This window comes from Tachyglossus aculeatus, chromosome 23 (genome assembly GCF_015852505.1).
Source record: "Tachyglossus aculeatus isolate mTacAcu1 chromosome 23, mTacAcu1.pri, whole genome shotgun sequence".
NCBI lineage: Eukaryota > Metazoa > Chordata > Mammalia > Monotremata > Tachyglossidae > Tachyglossus > Tachyglossus aculeatus.
Genome location: NC_052088.1, coordinates 18,967,218 through 18,990,567, shown reverse-complemented (window position 1 = coordinate 18,990,567; position 23,350 = coordinate 18,967,218). Strand labels below are relative to the sequence as shown.

The 23,350-nt window shown below is 41.4% G+C and overlaps 1 protein-coding gene across 2 annotated transcripts in view; it reads right to left on the bottom strand.

Moving 5' to 3' along the window:
• The window catches only part of VCAN (versican), a 115,215-nt gene that overhangs the window by 65,238 nt on the left and 26,627 nt on the right, over positions 1-23,350 (bottom strand). For both annotated transcript variants that reach the window (XM_038765976.1, XM_038765977.1), the window contains exons 4-6: positions 21,368-21,542; positions 21,146-21,273; positions 2,683-2,976 (exon numbers count right to left, since the gene is read on the bottom strand). In XM_038765976.1, coding sequence (XP_038621904.1) covers positions 2,683-2,976; positions 21,146-21,273; positions 21,368-21,542 — 597 coding nt within the window. The remainder of the gene's footprint in view (positions 1-2,682; positions 2,977-21,145; positions 21,274-21,367; positions 21,543-23,350) is intronic.

Here is a 23,350-nt window from a genome sequence, read left to right as displayed (position 1 = left end):
CACTGAGTACAGAAAAAGAAAGAGACTGCAGAATGAGGCCAGACATTATTCTCGAGAGTTATTAAACTTTGAAATATGTTTCTGAGGGAGGTTGTCGGGATCTTAAAAAATTGGATAGAATCATATCAGTCTCAAGTACCTTAAATGTAACTCCAGCTAAAGGCAGAATGAGAATTAGATGACCCATCCCCTCAAGCCCTTTCCAGCCTAAAATCACATGCTGCTAAAAGTACTTTCCTAGAGAAGAGAATCTGGCTTTAAAATGATGTGTTTTGAGCCTGCAGACTGCAAGCTGAAGAGGTATGCTCAAATTTGATACAGGCAATAAATTTATACCTGAATTTACACATCGGAGAAAAATACTTGGAACGTTTTCATTTCATAAGAGAATCACTAGTCCATTTTCAAAACCCGCTTCTTTGTTCAGAGTCACGAAAAATTTCCAGCCTCCTCTATTAGCCAATAAAATACAGGAATAGATCAAGTTCAAGTGTTCGATGCAGAGGAAGAAAATGTGAGAATGAGATAGGCACTTTATAGTCACCGAAAAAGGGATTCACAAAGTTCTTTAGTTGCGACAACATGAAGAAAGACAAGAAAGTGATATTTTTGGATTTTTTTAAAGTTCCTTTGGATAAAGCTATCCACAAAAATCTGTATCCACTTGAACTGAAGTCACTCTTGGCTTACACAGTATTTTGTCGTAGCTAAGCATTACAACTCAGAAAATATTCTCTTTTATTTTTAGCCCTTTCCACATTACAGACCAATCTTCACAGTTCACACTCAAGGCTCTAACAACTAAGTAAGCACTGGAAAATAAGACAATCACCAATTAGATCTGAAATGAATTTACAGAAAGTCTAGAAAAATAGAAAATATAGAAAGAAAGAGGGAGAAATAATTGGTATCAGAAGGAATCTTGAATTCAGGATTAGATTTTTATGTTACTCACAACCCTGCCTCAGCCTATTCTTTGCATACTTCTGAAGATCTCTGGGACTTTCAGTTCCTGGAAAGGATGTGCAGGGTGAAAAACCAGGTTTCTCGACTCCACAAAGCAGAACAAAAGTGATGTCTTCTGTTTATTTTACCTACAAGCCCCAAACTGTGAGTCCCATGGGGCCAAAGAGACAGGGTCCAACCTGATTCTTTTTAACCTAATTTTTACCTGGCACATAGTAAGCACTTAACAAATATCACAATTATCAACTCTGGGATCCAAATTACAAGTTATGTTTCATATTTCTTCATCTTATCTTGTCTCTGATATTAAAAAAAAGTTGATTTTAACATTTCAGAGCTGACAGAAATGGATTTGATTTTTGCCCCTGGTGATTTTATTTAAACTTGGTCAAGTGCCTTATTAAATCTTCTTTATAGTCTGCTGGATAACTAATCTGGATATGTCTGTCCCCTAAATCTGTTTTTCTCCTAATCATAAGGGTAATTCAAAGTAAACTTGGGGTGCTGAAATCCCTAGATAACTGATGATCTTTAGGTTTGATTTCTCTTTGTTAAGAAAGGAATGTCTCTTTTGTACAAAGTTTGTTTTTGTAGTCATCTTCCCTGTTCCTGTAGCACACATGAAAAACCACTCCTCTAATTGGTTCTTAATAACTGGCCATCTATTTTACTGTAAGGTACATACATAATGCTTAGTTTTAACTTTCAAAATAGTCAATAGGCATTGAACTTGCCTTCAAGCCAATGGGAGAGGAAACTTTTTTAAGACAAAGGAAATGTGACAGTTTCTTTCATGTGCGCATGCTACTGATATACCTCATCTGCAATTTTTCTTAGAGAGAAAACCTTATGTGTTTCCACTTCCCAATGGATTTAAGCCCTATTTGTTTGTGTTCCTTATTTCTGAAACAAAGTATGTGATGAACTAGCTGTTTGCATATTCACTGCAGAATATATTATTAGAAAGCTATAGCTAGGTAATTTAGCTATTACACTGTGTAAGGAATCAAGAAATTCAATTAATTACATGGTGACTGTGGCAAAAGAAGCATGCCCGATCAGTTTCAAGGGTATGGGAATTTAAGTTACAGATATTATTTTTATGCAAGACCTAACAAAGGAAATATATATCACTTTCACATAACATTCTGGAACTTTTTCCAAGAAAGCAATTGGGAATTTTGGCTACCAATCTATTCATTTATAAACTCTAATAGTCATTTGACAACTGCCAATATTCATTTGAGTCCTACAATGAAGCACAACTACTCACCTGAGAAGGGCCTAAATAGAAAAAGACCAGCAATTCAAACAAACAGTAAATCCAGACGAGAACATTAATAAAACGTCTAAATGAAGACCTTAATTCAATTATATTGTCTAGGTATTACCACTTATTCCAATTCCCAGCAGCAAGAAATATCATAAATTATAGAGTGGTTATTCATGTGCTGAGATCCTAGGCAGCAAAGAGCCCAGTTTAGATTTTAGCCCATAAGAGGATCTTGCCTGCCAACCATAAGGTTGTTTTACCCAAACTTCTGCCATTTTGCTCCTTTGCTTGCTTTTAGATCCAACAAAATGGTCTGTTTTACCCCACAAATGCCATCGCTAGGCAAGGAATGTGATCCATTTGGACAGATCATTGACCCTTACTGACTTGTCCCTACCACGCATTTTTAAAGCCCCCATAGAAGAGATGAAAATTCCACTTACGTTTATGGCAGTAGGCATCAAAAGTGTTATCGGGGGCAGGGAAGCCTGTCTGGTTCTCAAAGCGATACAGGGTTCTCACCCCGAGCAAACCACCTCCGCACTGCGCCCTGGCCACGGTCACCGGGTGGCGGACGCTGCCGTCAGCCAGCCAGCCGTAGTCACACTTGTCAAAGCCATTTCTCCAGGCAGCATGGAGCTCTCCCACAGTAGCCAGCCGGCCATCCCGGTTCATACACTCTTCCTCGGCTTCTTCGAAGGTCAGCTTGTTGGGACCCGTGATGTGGAATACTTCACCTAGAAGAAGAGAGAGCAGAACCAGTGCAGTGGAGCTTCAGTGAGTCAATCTACATAGCTTAACTACTGAAGAAAAATGTTGAAAAATAATGGCAAAACGTGAAATTTGCTGTGTTCATTCTGATGGCCTATTCGCAGTTAATCGACCTAGAGGGCCATTCCAACTTGGAAAAAAAATAACAGCAGCACAGAGAGGACCAGGAAAAAAAAATAATAATAATAGCACAGAGAAGACCCATGACACTCCAACTTCATATCTTCCCACCGAAGGTCCATAGTTAAGAGGGGACAATGGTTGGCAGTCACAAGCATCTAATAGCTGTCTCAAGCAAACCAGTGAGCAAATAGCTTTCCTCAGCCTCCCTTAGTAAAGCTGGGATTGGACTCAGTACAAGCTGTTATACTGGGAACTTCCAGTATAGCATCCAGTGTTGCTAGAGTCACTTTTTGAAAACTGCTCTGTATGAAACATCTACAGGGCCATGTTTCTAAGAATGAAAGAGGATGTGGATCATTTTCTTGGAGAATCATATTCTCTAAGTTTATAACAAAATAGGCCGTTAGGCAATCAAGCACTCAATCAGCCCCCTCCCACTACCTATCCCTGCTCCTCTCCCACAACAATCCAGCCCACACACTTCACTCCTCTAACACCAATCTACTAATTGTTCCTTGCTCTTACCTTCAACCTCTTGCTCAAGCTCTCCCTCTTGCCTTCAACTTCCATCCCATTCATACCCAACAGAACACTGCTCTCCCTATCTTCAAAGCCCTTCTAAAATCACATCTTCTCTAGGATGCCTTTCCTGACCAATTTTCTTCTCCCTTTAGGCACTTGAATCCTCCTCCCCTAAACACTTAGGTACTTTCCCACACGACCTTCTCCCCTCAGAGCATTTATGTACAATTCGTTAAACACAGTTGCAACCCCCTATGTGTAATTTATTTTGTTTCTGTGCCCCACAAGATTGTAAACTCTTTGAGAGCAGGGAGCATGTCTAGTAACTCTTCCAAACCCTTCCAAGTGCTTAGTACAGTGTCCTGTCCAGAGAAAGCCCTCAATAACTAGCACTTCGTATAGTGCCTGACATACAGTAAACACTTAACAGATACTTTTAAAAAACAGCTACTGCTGATTGATTAAAGCTAGGACTAATCTGAGATGTCTGCAGGGGGTACTCACAATTATGTTCCTCCATTTCCCCCAGATGTTGTCTCTACCCTCCATACCCTTCCTCTGCCATAACCCCCAGTTAGGGCAAGGAGCTTGGCCACTTCCATATGACCACTGGCCCAGCTGCAGCTTCTGACCCAGATTAATTCCATCGCCTGAGTCTGGAAAAAACCAGGATGGGGACATGGGCAAAGACAAGGTGGAAGTTCATTTCAGCCAAACAACTGGGGGCAGGGAAGGCCCTCCTAAAGCCCTTGTCTGTAGTTGAGCATTATTCGAGAGTTAATCTACTACTGTGCAAGCCCTCATTTACCCTATTTCCTTTCCATTTTGCATCACCCTTCCACTTAGATTTATGTCCTCTATTCACACCACCTTCAGTCCCCAGCAGTTGTGTACATATCTGTAATTTATATGAAGGTCGGTCTCCCTCTCTAGACTGTAGGCTCCCTGTGGGGAGGGAACATGTCTATCACCCCTGTTGCACTGTACACTTCCAAATTCTTACTGGAGGGCTCTGCACCCAGTAAGCCCTCAATAAATACAATTGATTGACTGTATAACCAAGATAAAGCAAAATAATCCCTTCAATTTGCTCTAGTGATTGTTTATTATGATAGTGTTTAATAAGCACTTACTATGTATTCAATAATCATATTGAACACAGATCCTGACCCACACAGGACTCATCATCTAAAATGGATCTTATCGTCATCTGAAAAATGGGGATTAAATATCCGTTCTCCCTCCCCTGTAGACTGGGAGCCCCACTGGGGATAGTGACTGAGTCCAACCTGGATATCTTAAATGTACTCAGTGCCTGCCACAGTGCTTGGCACATAGTACCGTCTCTATATGTTGCCAAATTGTACTTCCCAAGCACTTAGTACAGTGCTCTGCACCCAGTAAGTGCTCAATAAATAAGAATGAATGAATGAATGAATAGCAAGCAGCATGACCTAGTGGAAAGAGACCAGGCCTGGGTGTCAGACCTTGGATTCAGAGCCTAGATCTAGGTTCTAATCCCAGCTCCACCATGCATCTGCTGTGTGGCTTTGGGCAAGTCACTTAACCTTTCTGTGCCTCAGTTCCCTCATCTTCCAAATGGGGATTCAATACCTGTCCTCCCTCCTACTTAGGCTGTGAACCCCAAGTGACATCTGAATATCTTATATCTACCCCAATGCTTAGTACAGTGCTTGACACGTAGCAAGTGCTTAACAAATACCTCAATTATTATAGCAAGCATTTAATAGCACAATTATTCTCTCATCTACATATTGGTCTCAAGAAAACATACATAGTAAATGGAATTTGAGACACTGTCTCACTGTGAACAGCTCCACTTCCATCAATATTACACTTGTTTGAGTTCTGAAAAGAATGTAAGTGTGAGGCGAGGCAGCTTGCCAATTTTCTTTTTCCCCTTTCAGGTAGACCATTTAACCTTGTTATTACAGCTGGGATATCAATTTTGCTGACCTCATTCCCTCCCTCAGGTAAATTACAGGGAATTTTCAACTTTGTGGAAAGTTGCTTTACTTGGTAAATGCAGTAAGGTTACAACCAACTGAAGTGTGGCAAAAAGAATCACAGCAAATGGAGAAAAGTCCCATTTCACCAAATCACCCTGTTATTCTATATGACTGAGGAAAAACACAGTCTTCAAAATATGTTCTTCAATAACTTTGTTCAAGGGATCAAATTGGGCCAGGAAATTAACTGGCCCAAAATCAAATCAATCAATGGCATTTACTGAGTACTTTACTATGTGCAGAGCACTGTATTAAGAGCTTGGGAAAGTACAATACAGCAGTGTTGGTAGACAAACTCCCTACCCACAAGGACCTTCCAGTCCACAGGGAGAGACAGACATTAAAGTAGACTAGGGATAAGGTAAACAGTAAAGTATAAGAATATTTACATAAGTACTGTGGAGCTGAAGTGAGTATTAAAGTGCTTAAAGAGTACCCAGCCAATGTATTAGTCAATGCAGAGGGGAGGGTGGAGAAGGAAAATAAAGGGCATAGACTAGGAAGGCCTATAGGAGGGCATGTGATTTTTGGAGGGTCTTGAAAGTGGGGAGAGTGAGGGACTGACAGATATGAAGGGAAAGGGAATTCCAGGCCAGAGGGAGGATGTGTCAGCAAGGGGTCAGTGGCAGGATAGATGAGCCTGAGATACAGTCAATAGGTTAGTGCTAGAGGAATATGCTGGTTGGATTGTGGTAGGCCATCAATGGAGTTAGGTAGGATGGAGAGAGCTGATGGTAAAGAATTTCTGTTTGATGAGGAGATGGATGGACAACCAGGTTTGAGGTGTGAGGAGATACGGACTGAATGGTTTTCAGAACAATGATCCAGGCAGCAGAGATAAATATGAACCGGAGAGGGAGGAGACAGGATGCAGGGAGATCAGTGAAGAGGCTGATGCAGTATTCAAGGCAGGAAATAAGTGCTTGGATCAGCATGACAGACATTTGGATTGAGAGGAATAGGTGGATTCTAGAGATGTTGTTAGGGAAAACCAACAGGGTCTCATGCCAGATTGAATGTGTGGGTTGAATTAGAGGGGAGAGTGAAGAATAACACCAAAATTAGAACTTTGTGAGACAGGGAGGATGGTGGTACTGTCTCTACGGATAGGAAAATTAAGGGATCGACAGGATTTGGGTAGGAAGATGAGGAATTTTGTTCTGGACATGTTAAGTTTGAGGTTTAAGTGGGACACCCAAGTAGTAGAGATGTCAGAATGAAATGCAAAACCTGCAGAGGAGCAAGGCCAGGGTTGGAGCAGTAGATTTGGAAAGCATCTGCATAGAAATGGTAGTCAAACCAGTGGGAGTGAATGAATTCTCCAAGAGAGTTGATGTGGATGAAGAATAGAAGGAGACCCAGGAGTGGAAAGGTTAGACAAGAAATGTGAGGGGGATTGTTACACAAATACCATTCATAGAATGGTCCTACTAGGAAGTCGGTCCTAAAATGGGCCTTTTTGTAAAGAGTCATTAAGCACATACATTTGAATGGAAGGTAGCATTCCTAATTCCTATGTGACCTGACCAGAAGGGCCTGGAGTAGGATGAGTTGGATTATTTTACACAGTCTCCTGCTACTTTACAAAAAGAGGATTTTCTGAAAGTATGACCAAAGACAAACAAGGCACGGTCATGGGAGGGTACATCAGGATAAATGTTTCTAAAAAGGAAAGGAATAGGACTGGTTTTCTTTCCATTGCCTCCATTCAGTCTGGTTTGAGAAACTTGTAGCTGACATTTGAAAAGAATGAAAAGCAGGGCCAGAACTAGCAATTAAGATATCTTATTGTCATTTGACCAATATGGGAGGGCCAGAACTAGCAATTAAGATATCTTATTGTCATTTGACCAATATGGGAGGGTCTTTCATTCCACAAACGAATGACAAAAGAAGGTTTCATTTCAACCAAATTGAAGTACGCCATTAGTACGTGTCCAAGCCTGAATCCAAAATGCCCATCTCAGAAACACCCTTAAAAGAAAAATCTTTGTTAACCAATATAGATACTATTTAACTCACATATCGAACTGTCCCCTTCCATAACAGAAGTGGGATGAAAAGCATCAATATTAAGGATTACCCTACTAACTATATATATATTTAAAACATTACAATAAACACAATCCACATTTTAAGAAGCAAATCAAATTCCCAGACAACTGTATGACCTCATATAAATCTGAAACACATTAAAACCATTTTCTTATAATTTTCCCAACTTTGCTAAAGACAGCTGGCCTTCATTTGTGTTCTGAGCCTGGAGCAGGAAAGTCCTTTCTGAGCTAATCAACAGGGAGTAAATGGGGCTTAAACTGAGATTTGCTCCACCCAAATCAGTGCATGGTTTATGACTTTTAATTGACAGGGAATACCCTTACAGGGAAGACAGCGGGGCATGGGCTGGGAGCCAGGAGATCCGGGTTCTAATCCCAGCTTTGACATGTGACCAAGTAGGTTGAATGACAGAGATGAGTCGAGGATAATGCCAAGGTTATGGGCTTGTGAGACAGGGAGGATGATGGGGCTGTCTACTGTGATGGGAAAGTCAGAGGGAGGACAGAGTTTGGGTGGGAATATGAGGAGTTCTGTTATGAATATGAATATTGAAATGTGCATTCTGTACAAGATGATTCATTCAGACAAAATAAATAAATAAATGGGACAGTTTGGAAGAGGGAGTTCTGTATAGTTCTTCTCCCTAGCCTGACTCCCACCTACCTCTTTCCAAAATCATGGGAAGCGTCAAAAAAGCAGGTCAGCAGATTAGAGAAGATTATAATTCTCAGGTTAGAGCTTGCGTATCGGAAGCTTGTCTTGGGCAGGAAATGTATCTGTTACATTGTACTCTCCCAAGTGCTTAGCACAGTGCCCTCACACAGTTAGGTGTTCAATAAATATGACTGACTGACTACCTTTGCCCACAATCATGCTCAAAATCATGAACACAGAGGTCCGGATGTTTCCTCTGGACCATAAGCTTGTTATGGGCAGGGGACATGTCTACCAACTCTGCTATACTGTACCCTCTCAAGCGCTAGGTACAGTGCTCTGCAAACAGTAAGCATTCAATAAATATGATTGATCGATTGACTTGGGAGCCATTCCACATTTGCAACAGTTCTGATTGTGTACACATTCCTGGGTCAGAATTTCTTGCAGTGGTCAGGATCCCCCAGGACCTGATAAGGGTCCTCCTGAACCATAAAAACCCTGGGGGCAGTTGTTCCAGTTATCTCTATAAGGATGCACTTGTATTCAAACCCTCAGTATTTTGATATTCAACCTATCCCCCCACCGCACTGCACTTACATACCTAGCTTACTAAAAACCATATTAAAAGCACATCTTCTCTAAGAGCCCTTCCCTGATTACACACTCATTTCCTCCTCTCCCACTCCCTTCTTCAACACCCTTGCACTTGGATTTGCCCCCCTTTTTCACCCCACCCTCAGACCCACAACACTTATGTACAAATCCATAATTTATTTATATTAATGTCTCTCTCCCCCTATAGATGGTAAGCTCCTTGTGAGCAGGGAGCATGTCTACCGATTCTGATGTAAGCTCCTTCGTGGCAGGGAATGTGTCTATTTTATTGTTATATTGGATTCTCCCAAGCACTTAATACAGTGCTCTGTACACAGTAAGTGGCCAATAAATGCAACTGACTGAGTGACTTTCCCAAGCACGTAGTATAGTGTTCTGCACACGGTAAGCACTTAATAAATATGATTGATATCTTCTTACTCCGTTTCTTCCCCAATTTGTAATTTATTTTACATCTCCACAATTAGAGTGTGATGTCCTTGTGCCTACTAACTGTATTTCATTCTCCCAAGTGCTTAGTCCAGTGCTCTGCACAGAATAAGGACTGAATAAGTACCACTGATTGATTACACACAGTCACAGATATACTTTCATGCTCTCTCTGCCTTCATTTGCCTTTCTCTCTGTAAGCTCACTGTGGGCAGGGAATGTGTTTGTTATATTGTTATACTGTACTCTCACAACTGCTTAGTGCAGTGCTCTGCACAGTTAGCACTCAATAAATATGGTTGACTGACTTCTGTTTCACTACCTCTCTCTTGCCATCTTCTTCCAAGATTCCAGGAAGCTGATTTCCTGGAACAGTGTTTGTCAATTTTGATTTGTGCTGTCATTTAAAATGTTTAATGTTCTACAAAGCAATATGTTGCTCATGAAACTTTACCAAATAGTTCGTGATAGATTCCTAAAAACAGTTCCAGTCCTAATCCTAGAGCTTCATAATTATAGTACCAGGATGTGAGCGGTTCCCTCCAAAGGAGGATTTTCCATACACTGTCCAACTTTTTTTACTGAACAGAAAAGATCTCCTTGGTAGAGCACAATTGGTGTACCCTGAGCCATCAGAGTCAAGTAGAAACAATAATGAATCAAACACAATTTAAAAGTTGAATTACCCACAGATTCTAGCACAGAGAGACCAGAACCACCTTTCCCAGCTATCTTCTCCCAATCAATACTCAGGTTGACTACTGGCTCTCTCAACTGTCAGGATTTTCCAGTTAAGTACAGGTTAGTAGCTGAATGAAAAATAGAATATCAGACAGTTTTAAGAATTTGCTTTAGATAACCAATGTTGGCATCCTGATGGTATCACCTGATTTTAATCCCAGGTCCCTTAAATTCAATGCTTTTCATTCTACAGGAAGGCTCCTGAGCCCCAGGGGTGGTTTTACACTTCCCTGCTGATCGTTCAATATTGTGCACATTCACAAAAGGAGATGAAATGTGTATATAAAAAAAGAAGGAGGAGGGGGAGTGACGACAGACTGCAAACACTGCCACTCTACCACTTGGCAGGATTAGGGAGTCAGTCAGCTAGTCGTGTTTATTGAGTGCTTACTATGGGTAGAGCTCTGTACTAAGCACTTGGGAAAGTACAGTATAACAGTATAACAGACATATTGCCTAACCACAACAGATTCAAAAGAGTTCAAATGGCTCAAGGCACACCATCACCACTACAGAGAAGCAGCGTGGCTCAGTGGAAAGAATCCAGGTTTGGGATTCAGAGGTCATGGGTTCTAATCCCGGTTCCACCACTTGTCTGCTGTGTGACTTTAGGTAAGTCACTTCACTTTCTGTGCCTCAGTTACCTCATCTGTAAAACAGGGATTAAGACTGTGAGCCCCACATGGGGCAACCTGATGACCTTGTATCTACCCCAGGACTTAGAACAGTGTTTGGCAAATATTAATCACCTAACAAATACCATAATTATTATTATTGTTACAGATGAACTAGTAAAGCAGAATACTCATGCAAAGACTTTCCAAATACACTTAAAATAATAGAGATAATGCCTACTAGCACTACTGTACTCTCTCAAGTACTTGAGACAGTGCCCTGCACAGAGTAACTGTTTAGTGAATACTACTGATTGACTGGAAATAGATTAGCTTTTATTCTACATCCCATGTCTGCTTGTTTCAGATTTCCCCAAAGAAAATTGGTTTGCTTTTCTAGTTTCCAGTCAGATCCAAGTAAAACCAAGCCCGTCTAATCCAATGTACATTCTCCTTCAGGTCACTGAATCCATCACTATTCATACTTTGTTTGTAGCTAACATAAGTGAAATATAACCTCTGAAAGGTCTGCACTTGAGGATTATTCAAAAGCATGTCAATTAACCAGGAATCCGATGTTGAAATTCTTGAAGAGGCAAACTACAATTAACTGCTAAGCCAAAATGGTCATACTCCCAAACTCCACTTCTGATTAACTTGCATCAACCCCAGTGCCTAATACAGTGCTGGGCACATGGTAAGTGCTCAACAAATACCATTAAAAAAAATCAGCATCATAAGCAGAAGTTTGTGGAACAGGTTTCTAAATAGCAGGCAAATGTGAAAGCAAAACCAGGTTGAGTCAGGACCTTTTCAAATTTGCACCTTTTCTAATAATAGAGTTGAAACCAGATTTTGGCATTTTATGTTGTCCTATTTTTCCAAAGAAATAATGAAGAAAATTGTGATTATTTACACGTGGCAAACCCTAAACCCAATCTAGATCAACATGAGTGATACAGACTTGAATACTGACCCTGAAGGAGAGGATCATCACGAGTTTTGAAGAGGATTTTTCTAGTATAAAGTTCTATTTTTGGTTGGCCCCAATCCACAGCTACTGGCAAGAGCCAAATGCATGCAGGATGAATGTTTCTTTAGCCATGTACCCACTAATTCAACTACAGCCCCTCTTCAGAACTTCAATTTCAGCATGCCTGCCTAACTGGCAATCAGAATACTTTTTCTATATTTATGACCATCTTGCTTATGGGCATTTGGGCCTTATACTTGTCCATCATCTGTTGATTTGGTTTGGGCTTTTTTGGCATCTTTTACTTCTCTATCTTTCTATCTCCATCTCTATTACTTTCCATTTGAAAGAGAGGGGAAAACATGGGAGCAGAGTAAAACCAAAAGTGGTAAACCAAACAGAATGCAAAATTTGAAGGCAAGAATGCAGTCCAAAAAACTGACTTTTCATGGACAAAAATCAATCTTTAAGAGAATGGGAACACTACACTATTCCCATTCAATTGTTTGGATTCCTTGGAAACTCCACAGTGTTGGGAGAAACACTGCCCTTCTCACTCACTTCTTATTTATTTATGTTGAGAGATAAATGGGACAAGATATGGTTACACAGTAAAACTCATTTATGTTCCTGGTGTTGTTTTTTTTAAATGAGTATTCTTTTATACTGTGATGATGAAGTCTCTCATCATAAACAACTGACCAGCTTGTACCCAGTTACAAAGACTTTTAAAAAAAAAAAATGGTATTAAGTGCTATATATGTCAGACACTGTACAAAGCATTAGTGTCGGTACAAGTTAATCAGGTTGAACAGACTCCATGTCCCATATAATAATAATAATAATAATGACATTTATTAGGTGCTTACTATGCACAAAGCACTGTTCTAAGCGCTGGGGAGGTTACAAGTTGATCAGGTTGTCCCACGGGGGGCTCACAGTCTTCATCCCCATTTTACAGATGAGGTCACTGGGACTCACCGTCTTAATACCCATTTCACAAAAGAGCTAACTGAGGTACAGAGTAGTTAAGCGACTTCCCGAGGTCACAAAGCAGACAAGTGGTAGAGCTGGGATTAGAACCCAGGTCCTTCTGAGTCCCAGGATGGTGCTCTATCCACTAGGCCATACTGCTTTCCTTTGGGACACAGAACCAAAATTAAGGAATTGACAGCACTATTAGTGATTTGCTCAGTGTCATTTGTACTCTTTCATCTCTTCCAGTCATGTTCCCACTGGGAGGCGGAATGGAACGAGCTAAATGGTAGGCAGGAATGCACCATATTGGGAAGCACACGTTAAGGCCCATTTATGGCCAAAAAGACTGTAGCATAGTGCTGAGGCTAGGCTGCAGTACCATAGACTAGGTCTATGGAGTCAGAAGGTCATGGGTTCTTATCCCGGCTCCGCCACTTGTCTGCTGTGGACCTTGGGCACATCACTTAACTTCTCTGTGCCTCAGTTATCTCATATGTAAAATGGAGATGGAGACTGTGACTGTGTCCAACCTGATTGGCTTGTATCCAGGCCAGAACTTCATACAGTGCCTGGTCCATAGTAAGTGCTTAACAAATACCACAGATACCACATAGACCCTGTACCAATATGGCTCGTGGGGTAGGGGAGTGGCTAACCCCGGACTAAAATCCCAGAGATTCACATTTTCCCCTGGTCCATACCCCCATCAGAGGTGCAGTACATAAAATCACTTTCCATTTGTCTTGCCTTATCTTATGCTGTCGAGTCATCTCCAACTCATACTGACTCCATGGACACATCTCTCTCAGAATGCCCCACTCTCCATCCATAATCGTTCTGGTAGCGTATCCATAGAGTTTTCTTAGTAAAAATATTGCCTTCTTCTGCGCAATAAACTTGAGTTTCCACCCTCAACTCTTTTCCACGCCGCTGCTGCCCAGCACAGGTGAGTTTTGACTTGTAGCAGATTGCCTTCCACTTGCTAGCCACCGCCTAAGCTAGAAATGGAATGGATATGCCTCTGCTTGCCTCTCTGTCCTGTAGCCGAGACTAGTAACTTCTCTGTGCCTCAGGTACCTCATCTGTAAAATGGGGATTAAGACTGTGAGCCCCACATGGGACAACCTGATCACCTTGTAACCTCCCCAGCACTTAGAACAGTGCTTTGCACATAGTAAGTGCTTAATAAATGTCATTATTATTATGATTATTATTAGTAGTAGTAGTAGAGTACTGGAAACTCTCTAGGTGTGATCCTGAGAGGGATGAAGACTCACTCTCTATATAGGGACTGATAATTTTGTTGCTAATTAGTTAATAATGGTATGGATTAAGGTCTTCCAGCCACTGTGCTGTGGTACATACAAGATAATCAGGTCAAAAGGAATCCATTAGTCTAATACAATTCTGGGATGGCCACTGTTAGAAAAACCCACAGCTCTATGAGGAACACTTTAAATAACAATGAGCCTGGGCCAGTTACAGCAGCTACACTAGAGCTTTCCTGTTTAATTTATTAAACCACATATTTCTGTGGGGCAGGAGCATTCCCTTCAACCCCTATGCACCTTACAATGGTGTCAAACTATTCAGTGAAAACCAAAACAAAATGCTTTTCATGTGGTTTGTGGTTCTGGAAAAAACAAAGGAAATCCCTGTCACCCAAATTAGGTTTGTGCAGTGGAGTCTGGATCCAAGCTGAAGAAAATCCAGGGAATAAAAACTGACTTGTCTACTTGAATCTTGAATGGAGATTTAGGCAGACAGGTAACTCCCCGACCCCCAAGGATTTAAAGGGTGCATGTGGATTTAGCAAAGAAGATTACCTAAGCAATAAAATCCTCTTAGGCCCCTTGAAGATAGGAATCACAAATGTGAGGAGGGTATGGTGATTTTCTTGAGTGGCGGGACTGGAGGTGTGGGGTAACAATACCCTGGAGACACAGTTTGATCCAAACTCATTGCTGTGTCTGGAGGGGGGGAGGTAACACAGAGTACTTTTTTTTTTCTTTAATGGCATTTGTTAAGCACTTACTATGTGCCAGGCACTGAACTAAGCACTGGGGTAGCAGCTTGGCTCCGTGGAAAGAGCACAGGCTTTGGAGTCAGAGGTCATGGGTTCAAATCCCGGCTCTGCCAACTGTCAGCTGTGTGACTTCGCGCAAGTCACTCCACTTCTCTGGGCCTCAGTTACCTCATCTGGAAAATGGGGATTAAGACTGTGAGCCCCCCGCGGGTCAACCTGATCACCTTGAAACCTCCCCAGCGCTTAGAACAGTGCTTTGCACATAGTAAGCGTTTAATAAATGTCATCATTATTTAGTGAAGCAGCGTGACTTAGTGAAAAAGAGCACGGGCTTGAGAGTCAGAGGTCGCGGGTTCTAGTCCTGGCTCCACCACTTATCAGCTGTGTGACTTTGGGCAAGTCACTTAACTTCTCTGTGCCTCAGTTACCTTATCTGTAAAATGGGGATTAAGACTGTGAGCCCCTCGTGGGACAACCTGATTACCTTGTATCTACCCCAGCGCTTAGAACAGTGCTTGGCACATAGTAAGCACTTAACAAATACCATTATTATCATTATTATTATTATTATTATTACAAGCTAATCAGGTTGGGCACAGTCTCCATACCACACTGGGCTCACAGTTTTAATCTGCATTTTAAAGATGAGGTAATTGAGGCACAGAGAAGTTAAGTGATTCACCCAAGGTCATGCAACACACAAGTGGTACAGCCAGTATTAGAACACAGGGCTTTCTGATTTCCAGGCCTATGCTCTATCCACTAGGCCATGCTACTGCTCACATCAACAGCACCTTGTCTTGGGAAATACAAACCAGAAAAAGTGCGAGGAGGAATAGGAGGGGCAAACAAAAAGGTCACTGTAAGCTTGCTGTGGGCAGGGAATGTGTCTGTTTATTGTTGTACTAGGGCTTAGTAAAGTGCTCTGCACACGGTAAGTCCTCAATAAATATGATTGAATGAATGAATGAATAGTCATATTGGCAAAATCAATGTCCTGCTACAGGGCATTGAGTGACGTGAGAAGACACCTAAAATACAAGATAAATTATTCTACATGCATATCCACTTAAATAATGTTCTATCTTGGAACTATGTAGAACCTAAACATGATTTTAAGTCTAGGCTGAATCTATGTATGTATGTTTGTATATATGGGGAGTTCTCTCTTTTAGTAAAAGCAAAAACTAAGCCTTGAGTCCAGAATGGAGAAGAGGATCACATCTGCTCCAATCTGCTTAATGATAGTTCCAGATACAAACACACGGATGTATGACTGATGGTGTGTTTTTAAAAGTAGTCAACAGTTTAGCACACAATATCTCAATGTCTATTTGAGAAAATATTGCCAGAGTACAGACATATTTCAAGCAATTTAGTTGGAGAAATGGGTCTTTGAATTTATCCTTCTCCAAGATTAGCTGTGAAACTTGAAGCTATGGCTAAATTCTGGCACTGACTTATTAACCAAATTCAAAATTATTAGAGGCCTGGAATAAAAAGATCGCAGACACAGTGTCCATGATGTCATAAAATTATTTGCTTTTCATTGCCCTTTCTGTCATTAAGGTGGTTGAGTCAGCAAGGCTCAGAGTGACCTTGAAGGAATATTTAGTCTATTTCCATGTCTTTTGGCAAGATTGTCTTAAATCATTCCAGATAGATGGGAATCTTTCCCATTTTCAAGACCTCCGGAGAAGAAGATGTAATATCCTCCCTCAGTAACCCATTGAAATCTTTCACAACCTTCACTGTAAGAAAATACATTCTTACATCTATTCAAAATCCTCCAAGCTACAGTTTAAACTCAGAGCCTAAAGACACAAAAGCCTAAGCATACCATCCCTAGGCTTATCCAACCCAGCATTCCGACTCCGACAGAAGCTTGTCCCCCGTCCCCAACCACGGGGTTAGAGAGGATCTAATAACCCATTATGTACCTCTCTCATCCCTCTAAGGGAGCTACCATTTCTTTCTGATAACTGAGACCGCTGTATTATTTTTGTGGATACAGAGCACAGTCAATTATTAAGTCAACAGAATTTACTGAGCACCTACTGTGTACAGATCATTGTACTAGGAGCTTGGGAAAGAACAACAGTAGAGTTAAAAGACATGACCCCTGACCTCAAGGATCTTATCATATGCCAATCTTGTGAGACATCTTCCCCTTCCGCTTCAGTGACAATGTGAATAGGAAACAGGGAGGGCGCAGGTAACAATGTGGGGGATAAATTCCCCCCCTCTCCCCCATTCTGGGATATCAAACTTCAAATCCCAGATACCAATGAAGTTTTAAACCTAACAGGATGGAACACGCGCCAACTGTGACACAAAGATCCAAGCATTTCAAGTGAGAAAGGGTAACCTGAAATCATTGCAAAGAGGGTTGACCATTCTAGTAACGGACCGACCAGGACTGAATTCAATGGACCTTGCCCTTACTATGCATATCTGCTTAACTAAATTTGCACCATTTTATTGATCATACTTGATATCTTAACAGGGTCACAGTACTTGTTCATTTTGGCATTTCGGAAGCCTACAAAGATTTCTGAGTCTTTTCGTCTATTCTGAATCCTTCTGAAAACTGTTTCCAGAAATCAATGAATTGAAAATGTTTTCAATATTCCTTCAAACGTTTGCTGTCATAAGACATATTTGGATGAAATGAGATGGAAACTCTCTGAGAGCAGGTCAGTCAGTCAATCTTATTTACTGAATGCTTACTGTGTGCAGAGCACTGTACTAAGCACTTGAGAGAGCACAATATAGTAACGGACACATTTGGATTTGGATTTGTTCGGACACCACAAATTTGGTTTAATTTCTTTATCCCTATCAATTTTAGAAAAAGAAAATGGCTCAGTTTTAGCCTTGATGGCTGGAGTTAATTTAGTCAACATATGTGAAATTCATGGAGAAACCCACATTCTACAGTGAATGCTATTTTGTACAAAAATAATCAAAATTTTGCAATGCTAATAATCAAACAAGTACCTTTCTTAATAAATTACCAAATTAAAACTGAAAGTGAATTACATTTTTAAATTAGATTCCACTTCACACATAACTAATTTTCTTAAGACCTGCTGGTGAAACATGGCTTTTGCTCCAAGACCAATGCACCAAGGCTCTTTACTGCAGCGTGGCTTAATGGTAAGAGCAAGGTCTTGGGAGTCAGAGGATGTCGGTTCTAATCCTGCTCTGCCACTTGTCTTTTGTGTGACCTAGGGCAAGCCATTTAACTTCTCTGTGCCTCAGCTACCTCACCTGTAAAATGGTGATTAAAAATGTGAACCCCATGTGGGACAACCTCATTACTCTGTGTCTACCCCAGCACTTAGAACAATGCTTGGCACATAGTAAGCGCTCAACAAATACCATCATTATGAGAAGCAGCATGGTCTAGTGGATAGAGCACGGGCAGTTAGAAGGTCAAGAGTTCTAATCCCAGCTCCACCACTTGTCTGCTGTGTGATTTTGGGCAAGTCACTTAACTTCTCTGTGCCTCAGTTACCTCAGCTGTAAAATGGGGATGAAGACTGTGAGCTCCACATGGCACAACCTGATAACCTTGTACCCACCCCAGTGCTTAGAACAGTGCTTGGCACATAGTAAGTGCTTAACAAATACCAACATTATTATTATTATTATTACTGTACAAATTCATTCAATCATACTTATTAAGCGCTTACTGTGTGCAGAGCACTGTACTAAGCACTTGGGAAGTCCAAGTTGGCAACATATAGAGACGTTCCCTACTCAGCAGCGGGCTCACAGTCTGGAGGGGGGAGACAGACAACAAAACAAAACATATTAGCAAAGTAAAATAAATAGAATAAATATGTACAAGTAAAATAAATAGAGTAATAAATCTGTACAAACATATATACATCAAATGATATACCTCTTCATCTTTATGAATACTACCCACTAACCTTGGCATCAAAGAATATATAAATAAGAGTGAACAAATAAGATGCAAAATTTTGTTCAATACGGTTTTGCCTGAGCCTAGCATTTAATGAAATGCTTTTTTCCTTTCAGGTCAGAATTGCTGTCTTTAGACATATTCGGATTAAATGAGATGGAAACTCTCTGAGAGCAGGTCAGTCAGTCAATCTATTTATTGAGTGCTTACTGTGTGCAGAGCACTGTACTAAGCACTTGAGAGAGCACAATATAGTAACAGACACATTCCCTGTCCACAATGATCTTACAGTCTAGAGGGGGAGAGTTGTAGTGGTCACAGCAGCAGCATTTATTGAGTACCTATTTAGTCTGGAGTACGGTACTAATTGCTTTGGAAGAATCAATCAGTCAATCGTATTTACTGAGTGCTTACTATGTGCAGAGCACTGTACTAAGCGCTTGGGAAGTACAAGTTGGCAACATATAGAGATGGTCCCTACCCAACAATGGGCTCACAGTCTAGAAGAACAAAGTAATGAAGTGATATGTTCCCTCCCCACCAGAGTTTACACCCTAATGGAAGAGACAAACATAAAAATATTCACTAGAGTGACTGAGATAGATGAACTGAGCAATTATACATGAATGCCGAAGAGGGTGTAAAAAGTTCCCAAGTGCTAGAATTGGTGGAAGGGATGATACGGTTCATGACATTGGGAACTGAGCTTCCTGCCTCTTGTCTCCCACCCTTCCAGCCCTTACTTTATTCTGCTGCTGGATCATTTTTTCCCCCCCAAAAAATCATTCTGCACACATCTCTCCACTCCTCAAAAAACTTCTAATTGTTGTTCATCTATCTGCATCGAACAAGAACTCCTCGCCATTAGCTTGGCACTCAATCACCACTCCCTCCCCTCCCTAATCTTACTCATCTACCCCAACAACACAGCTGGCACACTTCTCTCCTCTAATGACAACCTACTCTCTGTACCTCCATCTTCTCTCTCTCACCATTAACTACTTGCTCAAGTCCTCCCTCTGTCACGGAACTCCCTGCCCCTTCATATCTGACAGACCAACACTCTCCCCATCTTCAAAGCCTTACTAAAAAAAAACCTCCCCCAAGAAGCCTTCCCTGATTAACCTCTCACTTCCCCACCCTATTTTACCCTTCCCTTCTGAGTCATCTATGCATTTGGGTTAATACTCCTTAAACACTTTGATATTCACCCCTCGCCACCTCAACAGCATTTATGTACATATCCCTATATTCTGCTGCTTCCCCTATCTGTAATTTAATATCTGGCTCCCAACTTTAGTGCACACTCCTTGAGGACATATTGTGTTTACCAACTCTATTACACTGCACATTGCACAGTGCTCTGCACACAGCATTCAAACACTGTTCATTGACTGGTTGATGGATTTGGGGCATTTTAATTTGGGGAGAATTTCAGTTTGTTTGATGTGGGTAGGGAAGTTGTCCAAGCTGGGGAACTGCTTCAGTGAGAGTTGGAGGCAGAAAAGTTGAGAGCAAGTTATTGTGTCATTTACCTCTGCTGTTGTTTGCCTGTATTACGCACTCAATAATAATAATAATAATAATGGTATTTGTTAAGCGCTTACTATGTGCAAAGCACTGTTCTAAGTGCTGGGGGGGATACAAGGTGATCAGGTTGTCCCACGTGGGGCAGTCTTAATCCCCATTTTACAGATGAGGTAACTGAGGCCCAGAGAAGTGAAATGACTTGCCCAAAGTCACACAGCTGACAAGTGGCGGAGCTGGGATTAGAACCCATGACCTCTGACTCCCAAGCCCGGGCTCTTTCCATTGAGACACGCTGCTTCTCTCAATCCTGTTAATCACTTCTACCAATCTTTTAATCAATCCCATTGATTTATTAAATCAATGGTCTTTATTGAGCACTCACTATGTGTAGGAAACTGTACTAAGTGGGTGTGAAAGTACAATACAGCAAAATTAGTAGATTTGATCCCTGCCCACTTTCAATCTTCTGGATTCCAGTTTCGCTTTCACACCTCGAAACATTTCCCAGAATCATTCTATCCTCCCATCAGCAATACATCCCCACTGCCTGCCATTTCTAGTACGAGAGAGAAAGAATAGTACCTAATAACTTGCAAAGGTTTCCAAGGACCAGCTAGCTAAGTGCTGACAAAACTGTAAAAACCATGAAATGTAGCTATAAACAATCTGCATTTCTCCCCAGGACTCACCGATGCTCCTTCCAGGATACTCCTTCAAGACTCCTTCAAGCAAGCTGCCTGAAGGGAATTTAATTTGAGTTTATGGCTCAATTCATCAGCACAAGACCATTTCAGTCCATCGAACCTTCTCAGGAAAAATTAAATTCCCAGTACTCCAAACATGTGGGATGTAGACCTTCGATTTTCACAACTTCAGAGAGCAGCTTGCCCTTATGGATGGCTTACCTTCTAAGTGATCCACATAGCAGTATACATCATATTTTTCAACAGGAACTCGAAATCCATAGGTTCTGACTCCTTCTTTTCCCATCATGTCACCGTAACAGCCAGCTCTGGGGGTTCTAATAGGATATCTGAAATAAGGGGATATTAGTTGGGACTTGATGTGGAGGTCATTACCCTTTAAGAGAAGTAATAAATTATATCTACTGAATTTAGACTTCTCACCTAACAGTTTGGTCAGATAGCCAGCCTGCATCACACTGCTCAAATCCATCTTCATATGCAGCTTTCAGTTGTTCCGGAGTTGCTATGACAGCACCATTGTCCAAACAAGCTTCCTGAGCCGCCTTGAAATTCAAAGTGTATCGGCTGCTTGATGCCCGATAGTGAAAAACAACACCTGCAAGATAATAGTACAATCATCTGATGATTAAGAACAAATCACAGTTCACTAACTGTAATTGCCAATTTTCTCCTTCTGCTTTAAACTGGGCATTTAGAACTGATATAATTGGTTGATGTTGTGGTTCATAATCACCATCACCATCATAACCCCTTACCGTGATTCCTGGGATCAGAGTTTCTAATCTTCCTTGATTTGGGACACCCTGAAATCTTTGATTTCACCCTTGCTGAGGGGTTCAGAGTACTGGCCTATTGAAGGTGAAATCACGAATGGCAGATTGGCACAATTCCAGGACACACTGAAAGTTTCCAACAGTCCACCAGAGGCTTTCAGGGCCAGGTTTGGAAACCATTATCTCTTTTCGCAACTACATGTCACTCTTTGATTTGTTTGCTCTTCAGGTTGAGCTTCTGGAATTTGGGATGACATAAGGAAAGACGATGACCAAACCAAAGTACATGGAAAGTAGCAAGGAAGAGGAAATGAGAAAGGGGGAGATACAGGACAATGAGAAAGAGAAGGTAGGAGGAGCATAGTGAGGCCTGAAAGGTTAGCATGATGATTAGCTCTACCCTTCTAATACCCGAGGTTGTAATCTACACCCAATTTCTCCAACAGAGTATCAGAGATTTCACCCAAACAGGTTCTAAAGCATTTCTCGGAATGACATTCAGTCAATTAGTTACCTGGTCATCAGTTAGGGGGCAGCCAGAGGATAGTGTGGTAGTGAGGATCACCTACCTCTCTCCCTTGCAAAAGAATACCCCCATTTTCATCCCCCCTTTATCTCACCCAGAGATCTTCTCCTGCCTCCAGTGCCTGAGGACTGGGTGCCCAGGGAATAAAGGACTTTCTTTCCCAAAACAGCTCCTGCTCCTCACCTTACATTTGCTCGGAGAGATGAGCCCTAGAGAATGGGGGGGTAGGGGAAGTGGCGAAGTGTGGTAACTCAAGAGTGTCTTTAACATTTGTGCCTAGACACCCACCAGTGGCACTTAAATGTAAATCAATAATATGCACATTTACACTTATTTCTTGCTCCTAGTCCCAATAATTGTAAATAACTTTTGTTGTGCCACCTCACCTGTTAGATTAAAAAGTCTTAGAGGACAGGGATTGTGTCTCTCGTTCTTTATATTCTCCCAAGCACTTAGTATGGTGCTTTGCATATAGTAGGTGCCAAGTAAAAATAACTGATGAACTGGGAGATGACTCTTGGTGTAGCGTAAATAGTTCTATGCTCAGCTCCCTGCTCTTAGGAGCTCTTTTCACAGCTGCTGGGGGTGAGCACCCAAAGGCACCTTGAAAGGAAATAAGTTGTTTGGGGAAAAAGGGCTAATTTGGCACCCAGAGGGCATCTGGTTGCTTCCACCACTCAGACATCCTGCTTTCAAAGGCTTCTGGGGAAGGAGTGTGGGCTAGAGGAAAGAGAACAGGACTGGAGTCAGGAGACTCGGGTTCTAATCCCAGCTCTGTCACTTGTCTGCTGTGTGACCTTGGGCAAGTCACTTTATCATTCTGTGCCTCAGTTACCTCATCTGTAAGTGGGGATAAAAAGATCTATCCTCCCTTCATACCGACTGTGAACTCCGTGGCACAGGGACTGTCCAGTTGATCATCTTTAATCTACCCCAATACTTAGCACATAGTAAGTGCTTAAAAAATACCACCATTATGATGATGATACATTCATTCACTCAATCGTATTTACTGAGCGCTTACTAAGTGCAGAGCACTGTACTAAGCACTTGGAAAGTACGATTTGGCAACAGATAGAGACAGTCCCTAAGCAACAGCGGGGT